The sequence below is a fragment of the Natrix helvetica genome (assembly GCF_964273705.1).
Source record: "Natrix helvetica genome assembly, chromosome: 5".
Classification (NCBI taxonomy): domain Eukaryota; kingdom Metazoa; phylum Chordata; class Lepidosauria; order Squamata; family Natricidae; genus Natrix; species Natrix helvetica.
In genome coordinates this window covers 96,993,846-97,006,983 of record NC_138551.1, presented here as the reverse complement: position 1 = coordinate 97,006,983, position 13,138 = coordinate 96,993,846, and the positions used below count along the sequence as shown (strand labels likewise).

The following is a 13,138-nucleotide window of genomic DNA, read 5'->3' as shown; positions in this document are numbered from 1 at the left end:
ATCTTTGAAGTTTGATGGCTAATAACACCACTTGTTTTTGGAGTAGGACCATGACATTATATATCAATGGAAATATAATTTAATCAAGAATGTAGTGCAACAAAGTATGTTCAATTATCTGCATTCTATGAAGTTATAACCAAATATAGCCAGCATTAAAACCCAGTTAACAGAAGCAATTATTCAATGTTGGTTTCACATTATAACAGCTGCAGAACTAAAAGACTTGGTTCACTCCATGGGAAGACATTGTAAGGCTGTAATTCATGCTAAAGGTTACCCAACTAAGTATTAACTAACATGGTGATAATTTTTGTATATCTTGTTTTTTGTACGTGTTTCACTTTTCTTCATTATAACTGCTACTCTAAGAGCAAATCTTTCAAAATGGTTATTGCATTATATTCTTGATTAAATTATCTTTTCATTGATATATAATTTTATTGTACTACTAAAAAAAAGTGGTGTTATTAGCCATCAAACCTCAAAAATACTGTACACTAAGCAACACAAGCACAGTTCACAGTAGTTTAAGACATTGTCATCATGACAAAACAAATATCAATGCTACTGTGAAAAGCAATGGGCAACAGTTCTCTTCCCCTGCCCTCGACTAAGTTTTAACTATCTTAGTTAGCTCAATGTCCAAAACATACTAAACCCCACAGCACCTGAGATGGCAGGCTGCAACTGGCAATGGAGCATCTCTTCAACCTCTCAAAGGTCATCTTATCAGGGAATCACACATAAGACAAGATAATTTAACAGGAGAAATAAATCATATAAGGAAAGTAGCCAAGAGCAGGAGATGAAACAGGAATAGACAAAATGGAAAGAGCCTTGGGAAAAAAAGAAAAATAAATCAACAACAGAATATGAACACAGGGCGTTGGTTACATTTTTAGAAGGGAAAGGAAGAGAGGAAAATAATACAGAACAAATATGAATAAGGAGATTATTTTTCAAGATGTTGCCTTAGTCCATTTTTTTAAAATTCAAATATAACTGGAAGTTTTCTTTCTTGAAAAAAAAGAAGATTGGATGCCCATTAGATCAAGTTGATGTATCAACCATCTCTTGATGATAGTTTACAGATAGTTTAAACTTTAGGATGTGGGCTTTTCATCATCAATGGGATTTCCGTTGTTCTCTCATACCATCAAAACTGCAACACAGAAATCTTAAACCTCCAACGATGATTCGGCAGCTACCACAGACAAAGGGAGGTAAAGAAGTAATTTATTGAAGTATAAGACACAACTTTTTCCCTCAAAAAAGATGGTGAAAATCTGGGTGTGTCTTATACACTGACTACAGCATTTTTGGCCTCCCAAAACCCCGCCCCCTTTGCAAAAATAGCCATGAATAGCCTTTAGGGTGCTTCCAGGGAGCTGTTTTTGGGTCATTTTTGCCCCCCCCCCAACCCCCAGGAGCACTCTATAAACCTCCTGAAGGCTATGCATGTCCTTTTTTTTTTTACAAAAAAATGAGCCCATTTTCGCAAAAAAAGGCCATTTTTGCTCGTTTTTACCACCCTCCAGTCCCCAGGAACACTTTACAATAATAATAATAATAATAATAATAATAATAATAATAATAATAATAATAATAATAATAATAATAATAATAATAATAATAATAATAATAAATAATAATAATAAATAATAATAATAAATATTTATTTCTTAGCCGCACCCTCTCCCGAAAGACTCGGGGCGGCGTACAATAAAACATAGGAAATAAATATATAGACAAACATACATATAACAAGAACGTATACAAGACATATACAAGGAGGAGGTGAGCTGATGAATAAAAACAATTAAAAACACAATGTTTAAAAATCCCTAAATAATTGAATACAATTAAAATACCCCAAATAAAAAACCCGTCAGGAGTGATATAGTTAGATCAAAGTTGAGCCAGGCCCGCTACTTGAAATAGGTGGGTCTTGAGCTTTACACGAAAGGAGCGGAGGTCAGAGGTATTCCTAATATCCGGGGGGGAGGTCATTCCACAGGGCTGGGCCCTGTGTTTCAAACCTCCTAAAGGCTATGCATGCCCCTTTTTTGACAAAAAATGGGCCCATTTTAGCAAAAAACGGGATGTTTTTGAGAGGTCTGCAGAGTGCAAAAACTTTTTTTTTTATTTGCCTCTTCAAAATCTTGCTGTGTCTTATACTCCGAAAAATACAGTATTTAGTAATGTCAAAACTTTCTACTATACAGAGGATCATGTGGTTTAATCATTCCTCCTGGCAGCTTCAACTGATAGATACATATGGATACAATTATGAATATACAGTGCAATATAGAAATCTGTGATGTGGTAAAGGTTTATTCTTCACAGACAGGGTGGATAAAAAGCAATTATTTTTTTAAAAAATCAAAAACACCTGATTTTTAAATTTAAATCAGATTTTTTAAAATTTTAAATTGGATTTTTTAAAATTTAAACGGGATTTATTTTTACTTTTATCAAATTTATTTTAATAAAATGCTTTTGGAATAAAAATCTATCTAAAGATAATTTTAAATTTAAGATACATTAATAATTTACTTTATTCAGCATGAAATGGAGCTTAGTTGTATAGCATGAGGCTGTATATTCTGCAATATTTACATTTTTGGTAAACTCGTTCAATGAATCCAAGCTATGCAAGCTGAAAGAACATGCACTGCATTGATGCATTCACACAATTTCACAGCAGAGATGACAGTTGCTCTTTAAAAATTATGATTTAAATTGAGTTGATTTAAATCAAACCTTTTTACTAGTGATTTAAATCGACTTAATTTAGGGAAATAGAAGAACAAGATTTAGACTGCACCTTCAGAAAGGATATTTTAAGGTAATGGTATTTAGACTAAAACATTGATATTCCAACAATTAATAGCTTTTAATTTTTTGATACACTAGAATTTTAACAATTGTGTTTCTTTTATCATGAGTTAAATCCTCAAATATTACCTGTCATTGCCCAGAAAGATTTTCCTACATATTCTTGTGTCAAAACAAAAGACACTAAGGACATGCCGCCATTTGTAATTCCAACAAAAAAGCGTGAGGCTGCAAATGTTTCATAATTTGGAGCAAATGCTGAAACGTATCCAAAAATGACATCCATAAAAAGCCCTGCACAAAAGATATATAATAAAGAAAAATTAATATAGTGCAATACAACCGTATCCCGAGACTCTGCTAAACACGATGGCAAATTTACAAATGGAAAAAGACAGAAAGAAAATTATTACGAGTTTTTTTTCCATAATGGTTTAAGAAAACTAGTATAATTATTATCTTCTAAGCAAATATATATTCCAGATTTTCTAAAGAAAAAGGCAAAATATTGGAGATGCAATCCTAATGAAATGTATTTCAGACGTGATGTTATTAACTCTGAATTTAAAATATTGTGGCAAGAAACAATAAATGTTACATTTACTGTGTTTCCCCAAAAATAAGACAGGGTCTTATTTTCTTTTGACACACACACACCCCGAAATAATCACTTGGCCTTATTTTCGGGGAGGTCTTATTATTTTTGAGGTGCAGGAAGCAGCGAGTGTGGTCACTTCATGGTTGCTGCTGTGTTGCAATATTTTCAGGGAGGGATTATTTTAGTGCACGCACTCAAAAGCCCGATTCGGCTTATTATCTGGGGAGGTCTTAGTTTCTGGGAAACAGAGTATTAAGAAAATGTGTGGTGCAAGATGTGACTATGTCAGGTCCTATAAAAAAATACGTTAGTTGTTTATGATATGTTTCACTGCTTTCAAGTGAAAATCCTATCTTACTGATGCCTAATTTTAATTGAGTCTCATGATATATAGGAGGTTGTCCTCAGCAACATATGTGCTAAATACTGGTCTAAAACCAATGTTCCTGCTAAATTATGCCCATAGATGGCCAAGCAGCATTTGTGCACATGTAGTCTTTGCTTGCTTCTCGCCCAAACCCCAGCAGCTTCAAGAGTTCTCTTCCAGGTATTATGAGCTGCTGCTCTCCAAAAGCTGCATTTCAGCAGAAGAAAGGTCCCCTCTCTGCTGTCCCCCAACTTAACCTAAGGTTGCCTAGACCATCTCAACTGCTGCTCAAAAGTTTTCAGCTTTCTTGGCTTAGACCAGGGGTGTCAAACTCAATTTCACTGAGCACCGCATCAGAGTTGGGTTTGACCTTGGCGTGGCTGGGGTGGGCATGGTCAGCTCGATGTCACTCGTGTTGGGGCGCCTGTGGTGGCCCAAGAGCTCTGCCAGTGAAAATGGGCTCCCAAGCTCCATTTTTGCTGGCAGAGGGTTGCAGGAGACCGTTGCAGCCAAAAATGAAGTTCGGGATCCCGCTTTTGGGCCAGATCTAAGCACCCCGTGAGTTTGACACCCCTGGCTTAGACAAAAGGCTTGAGAATAATCAAATATATCCATAATATACAATGGCTATTTAACATCTTACCTGATAGATACACAGGCTTTCTGCCCAATTTATCTGACAATGGGCCAAACAGTATATTTCCAATAAGTAACCCACCAAAATACAAGGATGAGGCCAGGTTCACTTTGTATGCTTCATGTTTGATTAAATACCACTATGGAAGACAAATTAAAAAAAGAGACTATTTTCATTTAAAGTACTACAATTCCAGCGATTGCCTCTAATCACAGTAAGCTCCCAAAACTGCTTTGTCCACTCAGTGGACAAAGTTCTTTCAGTGGAACAATCGCTTGGGGGAGGTAGGAATTTAGGTTTTGTTTTTTGGAGGTGAAAACCTCAGGAATTGGGCCAAGATCAAATTCTCAAGCTGCTCAAAGGGTTTATGATTTATGCTGAAATATAAAAATGAATGGTAAAAAGGATAGCAAGTACATTAAATAACAAAGAATAATATAAATTATTTTTGCCTAACCCTATGCTGTCATATGATTTAGGTTACTGTAACAAGTAGAAGTAGTCCTCATTTAGCAACCAAAATTGGGCGAGTGAAGCACCTGCTAAGTGGGAAATCACATGACCATGACTGTGCTTTTCTCTTCTATACCTCCACCTTTTGAGATTCGTAGTTTTGGCTGGGAACCTAAACTGCATAAAAATATTAACTCACAGAAACAAAACATACTTGCCTCTGTTGCTATGGATGTGAAGTTACTGGTAAACCTGACATGTTTTGCAAGAGCTTCTGTATTACTCAGAATTCCTTCTTGGTCAAGATGATATTCTGGCATAGCTCCCACGAGAACAATAAGCATAGACTGAAAGGCAACAAACACCTTAAAAGGAAAAAAAGACGTAATTTATGGTAAGCTCTCAGCTCTCTCTGTCTCTGTTTCTCTCTTTCATATACAAACACAGCACATTTGTTCATGGGTCATAGCTTTTTTTTGGGAGGTGGATATTGAAAACATTTCACTTACAAATTGGTCTAATATACACAGAGTTCCTAGCACACAATATTAATACTCAAATGAAAATATTATGATCAGTGACACGTATATTCTTCCTAGGAGCAATCTGAAATGTATTATACAGTATTTCATTGATATTCTACATATATTAACTGCAGTGACGTGCGGTGAGGGTTATGGCTGGTGAGGCTGGTGACGTCATCAGGAAGGCGGAGCCTCAGCCTCCTGCTCACGTGGTCCCATTCCCCGCCTTCCTGAGTGAACATTAAGGGGACCGCGGAGTGCACTGTAGCATTGCTTCCTCCACCGGCCCCAGTCCCTCCCCCCCCCTCCTTCAAGGTCTCCTACCAACCCAAAGCCCGATCCCCAGCTCTCTCGGGCAAGTCTTGAGCGGGGTGAATGGGAAAGCAACGAAAGGGGCTGCGCTTTCACCCCGCTCAAGCCTTGCCGCCTGCAGCCACCGCCCGCCCTCGCTGCCCCTTTCGTTGCTTTCCCGCGCCCGCTCTCGCTGCCTCTTTCGTTGCTTTCCCACCCGCCCTCCCTTTCGTTGCTTTCACACCCGCCCTCGCTGCCTTTCGTTGCTTTCCCGTGCCCGCTCTCGCTGCCCCTTTCGTTGCTTTCCCACCCGCCCTCGCTGCCTTTCGTTGCTTTCCCACCCGCTCTCGCTGCCTCTTTCGTTGCTTTCCCACCTGCTCTCGCTGCCTCTTTCGTTGCTTTCCCACCCGCCCTCCCTTTCGTTGCTTTCACACCCACCCTCGCTGCCTTTCGTTGCTTTCCCGTGCCCGCTCTCGCTGCCTCTCGCTGCCTCTTTCGTTGCTTTCCCACCCACCCTCGCTGCCTTTCGTTGCTTTCCCGTGCCCGCTCTTGCTGCCTCTTTCGTTGCTTTCCCACCCACTCTCGCTGCCTCTTTCGTTGCTTTCCCACCCGCCCTCCCTTTCGTTGCTTTCACACCCACCCTCGCTGCCTTTCGTTGCTTTCCCGTGCCCGCTCTCGCTGCCTCTCGCTGCCTCTCGCTGCCTCTTTCGTTGCTTTCCCACCCACCCTCGCTGCCTTTCGTTGCTTTCCCGTGCCCGCTCTCGCTGCCTCTTTCGTTGCTTTCCCACCCGCTCTCGCTGCCTCTTTCGTTGCTTTCCCACCCGCCCTCCCTTTTGTTGCTTTCACACCTGCCTCGAAAGTGCGCCAAAGCCTCCTTCGTCCCCCCCAGCGCGCGCCGTTTTTATTTCCCGCAACACCCCCCTAAAAAGCTTTCCCTATTGCCTGGGGGGTGAGGGGGGCGGCTCCTCTCCCCCCACTCCCTCCGTCCCTGCCTCTCTCCTCAGCCCCAAAGCTCCGTCCGCGAGACTCACTTCCAAGGCGAAGCCCTTGTGGCAGCGAAGCCCTTGTCGCCCCGAGCTCTTGTGGGGGGAAGTTCCAACAAAACGCGCAGCAACCACAGAAAAGCAGCAAAAAGCAGCGAGGAAGCTCCAACCGGACAACCGGAGAAAAGCAGCGAGGGGCGAGGAGAGCCGCGTGCTGTTTTCGCCTTAGATTCCTCTCCTCTCCTCTGCGCGCGCACCTTTCCTCTTGGGCTCTCTCCCGCCAACCTCACCAGCTGCTTCTTTTTCCCTGACGTTTCCCGGCAAGGCAAAAGACTTTTGCATTGCAACAAACTTTTGCAACATCATTTGCAGCTTGGCCCGGAACTCAGGCATTCTAAAACGCTTCCTTTCGCCCGTGGAAGAGCTCATGTGGGTGAAAGGAAGCCCACATCCCGCGGACTAAAACGCTTCCTTTCGCCCGCATGAGCTCTTCCACGGGTGAAAGGAAGCGCTTTAGTCCGCGGGGTGCGTGCGAGAGGAGAGAATATTCAGGCATTCTCTCCTCCTCTTGTACGCACCCCGCGGACTAAAAACGCTTCCTTTCCGCGGGGTGCGTGCAAGAGGAGGAGAGAATGCCTGAATATTCTCTCCTCTCGCACGCACCCCGCAGACTAAAACGCTTCCTTTCCCCGGTGGAAGAGCTCATGCGGGCGAAAGGAAGCGTTTTAGTCCGCGGGATGTGTGCGAGAGGAGAGAATATTCAGGCATTCTCTTCTCCTCTCGTACGCATCCCGTGGACTAAAACGCTTCCTTTCGCCCGCATGAGCTCCGTCTGGACAGTCCCTGAAGCCTTCAGAGCGCTCAAAACGACCCTCCGAGCAAACTGGAAGTAACTTCCTGTTTGCTCGAAGGGTTGTTTTAAACGCTCCGAAGGCGTCAGGGAAACCTCCGGACCGCCCCTGAAGCCTTCGGAACGCTTAAAACGACCCTCCGAGCAAACCAGAAGTCTCAGAGGGCCGTTTTGAGCGCTCCGAAGGCATCAGGGAAGCCTCTGGATGGTCCCTGAAGCCTTCGGAACCCTTAAAACGACCCTCAGAGTGACTTCCGGTTTGCTCGGAGGGTCGTTTTAAACGCTCCGAAGGCGTCAGGGAAGCCTCCGGACCGTCCCTGAAGCCTTCGGAACGCTTAAAACAACCCTCCGAGCAAACCGGAAGTCACTTCCGGTTTGCTCGGAGGGTCGTTTTGAGCGCTCCGAAGGCGTCAGGGAAGCCTCCGGACGGTCCCTGAAGCCTTCGGAACACTTTAAACGACCCTCCGAGCAAACCGGAAGTCACTTCCAGTTTGCTCGGATGGTCGTTTTAAACGCTCTGAAGGCGTCAGGGAAGCCTCCGGACCATCCCTGAAGCCTTCAGAACGCTTAAAACGACCCTCCGAGCAAACCGGAAGTGACTTCCGGTTTGCTCGGAGGGTCATTTTAAGCGTTCCGAAGGATTCAGGGAAGCCTCCAGACGGTCCCTGAAGCCTCCGGAGGGCCTCCGGGGGGACGGGGGAGGCTCTTTTCGCCCTCCCCAGGCTCCTATAAAGCCTCTGGAGCCTGGGGAGGGTGAAAAAAGAATGGAAAAATTGGGGGGGGGGTTCGTGATTTTTGTGAGCGCATGCACACTGGGTGGGCACGCATTGCATTATGGGTGCGGCACGCCCGCACACGACCCCCCTGCTCTCTCCCCACTTGTGGCACGCGAGCCAAAAAAGGTTCACCATCGCTGGTATATGAGATACCTGGCTCAAAAGTAGTAATTGTGAAAGGGATCTTGGAGTCCCGGTGGACAATCACTTACCATATTTTTGGGAGTATAAGATGCATCTTTTTTCCTCCAAAAAGAGGCTGAAAATCTGGGTGCGTCTTATACATCAAATACAGCATTTTTTTTGCCTCCTGAAGCCCCGCCCCTTCAAAAAAATGGCTGTGCATACTCTTATGGAGGCTTTCAGAGAGCTCCCGGGGGCTGGGAAGAGCAGAAATGAGCAAAAAATGAGCCGTTTTTTGCTTCCCGCCCCCAATCCCCAGCAGCACTCTATGCCTCCAAAAGGCTATGCATGCAATTTTTTTGACAAAAAACAGGCTCCCCCCCTCTGAGCAGTCTGCAAGTCCCCCCCCCCCCCCCTCAGGCTATTCATGCCTTTTATTTGAAAAAACCCGGGCACGTTTTGCGAAAAACGGGCAGTTTTCAGGAGGTCTGCAGAGTGCAAACACTTTTTTTTCCTTTTGGAAAGCTCTTTAGTTAGAGTGATTGATGAGAATTATATTGATCAAATTATTACAAGATCATTACATTACATTGATCTGCTGTGCCAGCAGAAACAAGTCTTAGGTGCTGCAGGTTGTCAACGATTTCCTTCTCCAGCACATGGATAAATACACCAGGAAACATCTACCTACTTACCTACCTACTCTCTCTCTCTCTCTCTGTCCCTACCTACCTACTGCGTTTCTCTCTCTCTCCCTCCCTCTACCTACCTACCTACCTACCTACTCTCTCTCTCTCCCTACCTACCTACTGTATTTCTCTCTCTCTCTCTCTATCCCTCTACCTACCTACCTACCTACCTACTCTCTCTCTCTCCCTACCTACCTACTGTATTTCTCTCTCTCCCTACTTACCAATTACTCTCTCTCCCTACCTACCTACTGCATTTCTCTCTCTCTCTCTCTCTCTCTCTACCTATCTACCGTGTTTCCCCCAAAATAAGACAGGGTCTTCTTTTGCCCCATGATATATGGCCTTGGGCTTATTATAGGGGGAGAGCTTATTGTTTTGGGGTTGCTGGGCAGCTGCTCCCTTGCAAGCGGGCTCCCGAAGAAATGGGCACAGCCAAGGCATGTGGTGCTCTGCCCGCTCCCCAGCTCCCGCAGATTGGCACATTAGGGATACCCCCTAGGTCAGTGCATGGAGCTCTGCTCGGCTGGAGAAGGGGGTTGCGCGAGCACCTGTTCCACTCCCCAACCTAGGTGGGTGAGCGGAGGGGGGGTTGTCCAGGGGGCTTATTTTCAGGGGTGGGTTTGTATTTTTGCCCACGTGAAAAATGTGGCAAGGCGTTAGTTTCAGGACACCTACCTACCTACTCTCTCTCTCCCTCCCTCCCTACTATATTTCTTTCTCTCTCCCTCTATCTACCTACCTACTTTTATTTTAGTTTGCCTCTTCAAAACCTTGGTGTGTCTTATACTTCAAAAAATACGGTACATATGAGCCAACAGTGTGTGACAGCTGCCAAAAAAGCTAACACAGACCTAGGTTGCATTAACAGAGGGATAGAATCAAGTGTTAATACCACTTTATAATGCCTTGATAAGGCCACACTTGGAATACTGCATCCAGTTTTGGTTTCCAGGATGTAAAAATGATATTGAGACTCCAGAAATAGTACAGAGAAGAGCAACAATGATGACTAGAGGCTAAAACAAGGAACATGTGCTGGAATTGATTATACCTACCTTAATGAAAAGGACTAGGGGAGACATGATAGCAGTGTTTCAATATCTCAGGGTTGCCCTGAGAAGAGGGAGTCAACCTATTTTCCAAAGCACCAGAAGGCAGGACAGGAAGCAATGGATGGAAACCAGGGGTGGGTTCTGGCAGGCTCTACTGCCGATTTGCTCATGCACACTGCGCATGCACGCTTGATATGCACTGTGCACGTATGCATAATGCAATAAAGATGCTTCTGCACATGCGCAGAAGCGAAAAACAAGATGGTGGTGCCTACGGGAGAGCCATTTTGGGGTAAGGCAGGCCTGGGTCACTGCCAGTTCCAGCGCCCAAGGCCGCCAAACCACTACTGGTTCGGCTGAACCGGTCCGAACTGGTAGAAACCCACCACTGATGGAAACTAATTAAGGAGAGAAGCAACCTAGAACTAAGGAGAAATTTCCTGACAGCTAAAACAATTAGTCAGTGGAATGAGTTGCCTCCAGAAGTTGTAGACATTCTGGAAGTTTTTAAGAAGAGATGGGCAGCCAGTTGTCTGAAATGGTACGAGGTCTCCTGCTTGAGCAGGGGGTTGGACTAGAAGAACTCCAAGATCCCTTCCAACTCTATTCTGATTGGACTGCAAACGAAGTACAGTTGATCAACCAGCCATGAATCCATAGATGTAGTCCCAACTCTGTTATTCTATTATTATAAAGAATAATATCGGAATCTTGAAAATCCGAGAGAATTTCTCTTCCTCTTCCTCTAATAGCAAGAGAGAATCAAGTGGGGCAATCAAGTTTCATGCTGATGCTTTTGTAATGGGTATTCATATAACCAAGGCTACATCCACACTCCTCTAGAAACATTCTAGAATCACAGGAACCAATTTTCTCCCAGAACCCTCCCACAGAACAAATTGCAGCCTCTAGTTGAATTATAGATAGCAATAGGGCCACTATTGGCACTGTTTCATGCCACTATCCTTCTGGAGGATGAGCTGTACCAGTCTTTGCATACACTCAGGACTATCAGTCCTTAAATACCTACTTTAGTGAAGAAACATTCCATAACTTCTACAGCTAATTCTCAGATTATGATGGCAATTGGGATGGAATTTCCGTTGCCAAGAGATGCAGTTGTAAAGGGTAATGTCACGTGTTCACAAGGCATAGCAACAGTAATCCTGTTGCTGTTGCAACTACAGGTCTGCACAGGTCCTTGAGAGGACCTTACATGACTGGAGTTCTAGGCCAGCAGGTGATAGCTGCAGGTGCGTGGGAGAATGCCACAGATGGGCACTTCTGAGGGCAGGTGGGCTATGGAGTGGGGACTGCTACTGAGCCAGGTGGCATGGTGTGTGTGTGTGTGTCTTGTGCTCCACAGCAGGGCTCTTTGGAAGAAAAAGCAGCAAAAGGTACCATGTTTCCCCCAAAATAAGACAGGATCTTATTTTCGTTTGACTCCTGAAATAAGCACTTGGCCTTATTTTGGGGGAGGTCTTATTATTTTTGAGGTGCAGGAGGCAGCGAGCCTGGTCACCTTATGGCTGCTGCTATGTTACAATATTTTCGGGGAGGGTTTATTTTCAGGGGAGGGCTTATTTTAGCGCATGTGTTCAAAAGCCTGACTGGGCTTATCTTATTTTCGGAGAAACAGGGTAGGATGGAAACAACTTCCGGTCTTCCCTGCCAGTTTCCCTATTGACTTTGCTTATGGGAAACTGGCCGGGAAGCTGACAAATGGTCTTCAAAGAGAAACAAGAAAGTCCAGTTGTCTCCTGAAAAGCACCTTTGGGACTCACAAATGGTAACTGTGTGACCATGGCTGGCTGCAATGTTGCAATCTCTAAACATTGACTGACTTTACAAGGCTTAAAGAAATAGTTCACCCAGCCTTGACCAAGTTTATTTCTTACTTTCCCCTCTATTCCATGTTCTTCTGGCCTGCCTTGAAGGTCCCTTCAAATTTGGCTCCTCTTTCATAGCAGCCCCTACCCTGTTGAATACCCTGCCCCAGCGATTCAGTAGGCCTCAACCTTTTCGCCTTCTGGAAGGTCATAAAAAGCTGGTTCTTCCCCCAGGCACTGGAATAGAGCAGCTGAGGGCATGTCAAGAGGATGAATATAAAACTGGTTAACTAGATTTAACATACTTGGGATGAACACATGTCCATCATCCAACGAAATTTTTTTTAAAAAAAATAAAATTAAAAAAGAAAAAGAAAGCTAAAAAACCTCAAGGGCAGACTTGATGGCCCACTAGGGTTTTTTTCCCCCTGTTGGTTTTCTATGTTTCTATGACTGAACCACTTTTTCATTTTTGTTCCATGTGTTTCTTTTCCTTCTTTTTTTAGGGCTTATTATAATAAATCCTTTAAATAAATATATGATAGTTTCTCTACTCTATGAGGCAAAGAAGAGTATGTAGGAAATTAGCACCCACCCTTCTCCTAACGTGTTTCCCCGAAAATACGACAGGGTCTTATTTTCTTTTGTCCCACGAAATATGGCCTTGGGCTTATTATCAGGGAGGTCATGTTGCTTGCCGTCTTCTGGATACCGCTAGGTTGGGGAGTGGCGTTCTGCCTGGCCAGAGGGGGGAGTTGCTAGGAGGCTGCTCCCTTGCGAGCGGACTCCCAAAGAGCCAGGCACAGCCTCAGGGGCGAAGCAGCCATGAGGTAACCACGTTCACGAGCAGCTGCCGGACAGAAAGTCTTCCGGACAGAGAGTCTTCCAGCAGCCTGCCCACCTGAGCACTCCTAGAGCAGCCGATGCTGGAAGACTCGGCAGCGGAATTTTGGAGTTTGGAACTTATGCTCGGAGCGTGGCAGCGGTGGACGGCGGTGCCGCCCTGGTAGAGCTGCGCAAGGGCTTGGTGAGGCTGGGGGTGGAACAGGCGCTTGCGCAACCCCCCTCTCCAGCTGGGTAGAGCTCCATGCACTGACCTAAGGGTTATCCCGAATATGCGAA

General features: G+C 44.7%; 1 protein-coding gene across 2 annotated transcripts in view; it reads right to left on the bottom strand.

The window, feature by feature from the left end:
* LOC309392916 (solute carrier family 22 member 15-like) overlaps positions 1–13,138 on the bottom strand; it is a 41,112-nt gene that overhangs the window by 21,542 nt on the left and 6,432 nt on the right. For both annotated transcript variants that reach the window (XM_081954511.1, XM_081954510.1), the window contains exons 2-4: positions 5,115–5,261; positions 4,450–4,582; positions 2,971–3,135 (exon numbers count right to left, since the gene is read on the bottom strand). In XM_081954511.1, the coding sequence (XP_081810637.1) occupies positions 2,971–3,135; positions 4,450–4,582; positions 5,115–5,261 (445 nt within the window). The remainder of the gene's footprint in view (positions 1–2,970; positions 3,136–4,449; positions 4,583–5,114; positions 5,262–13,138) is intronic.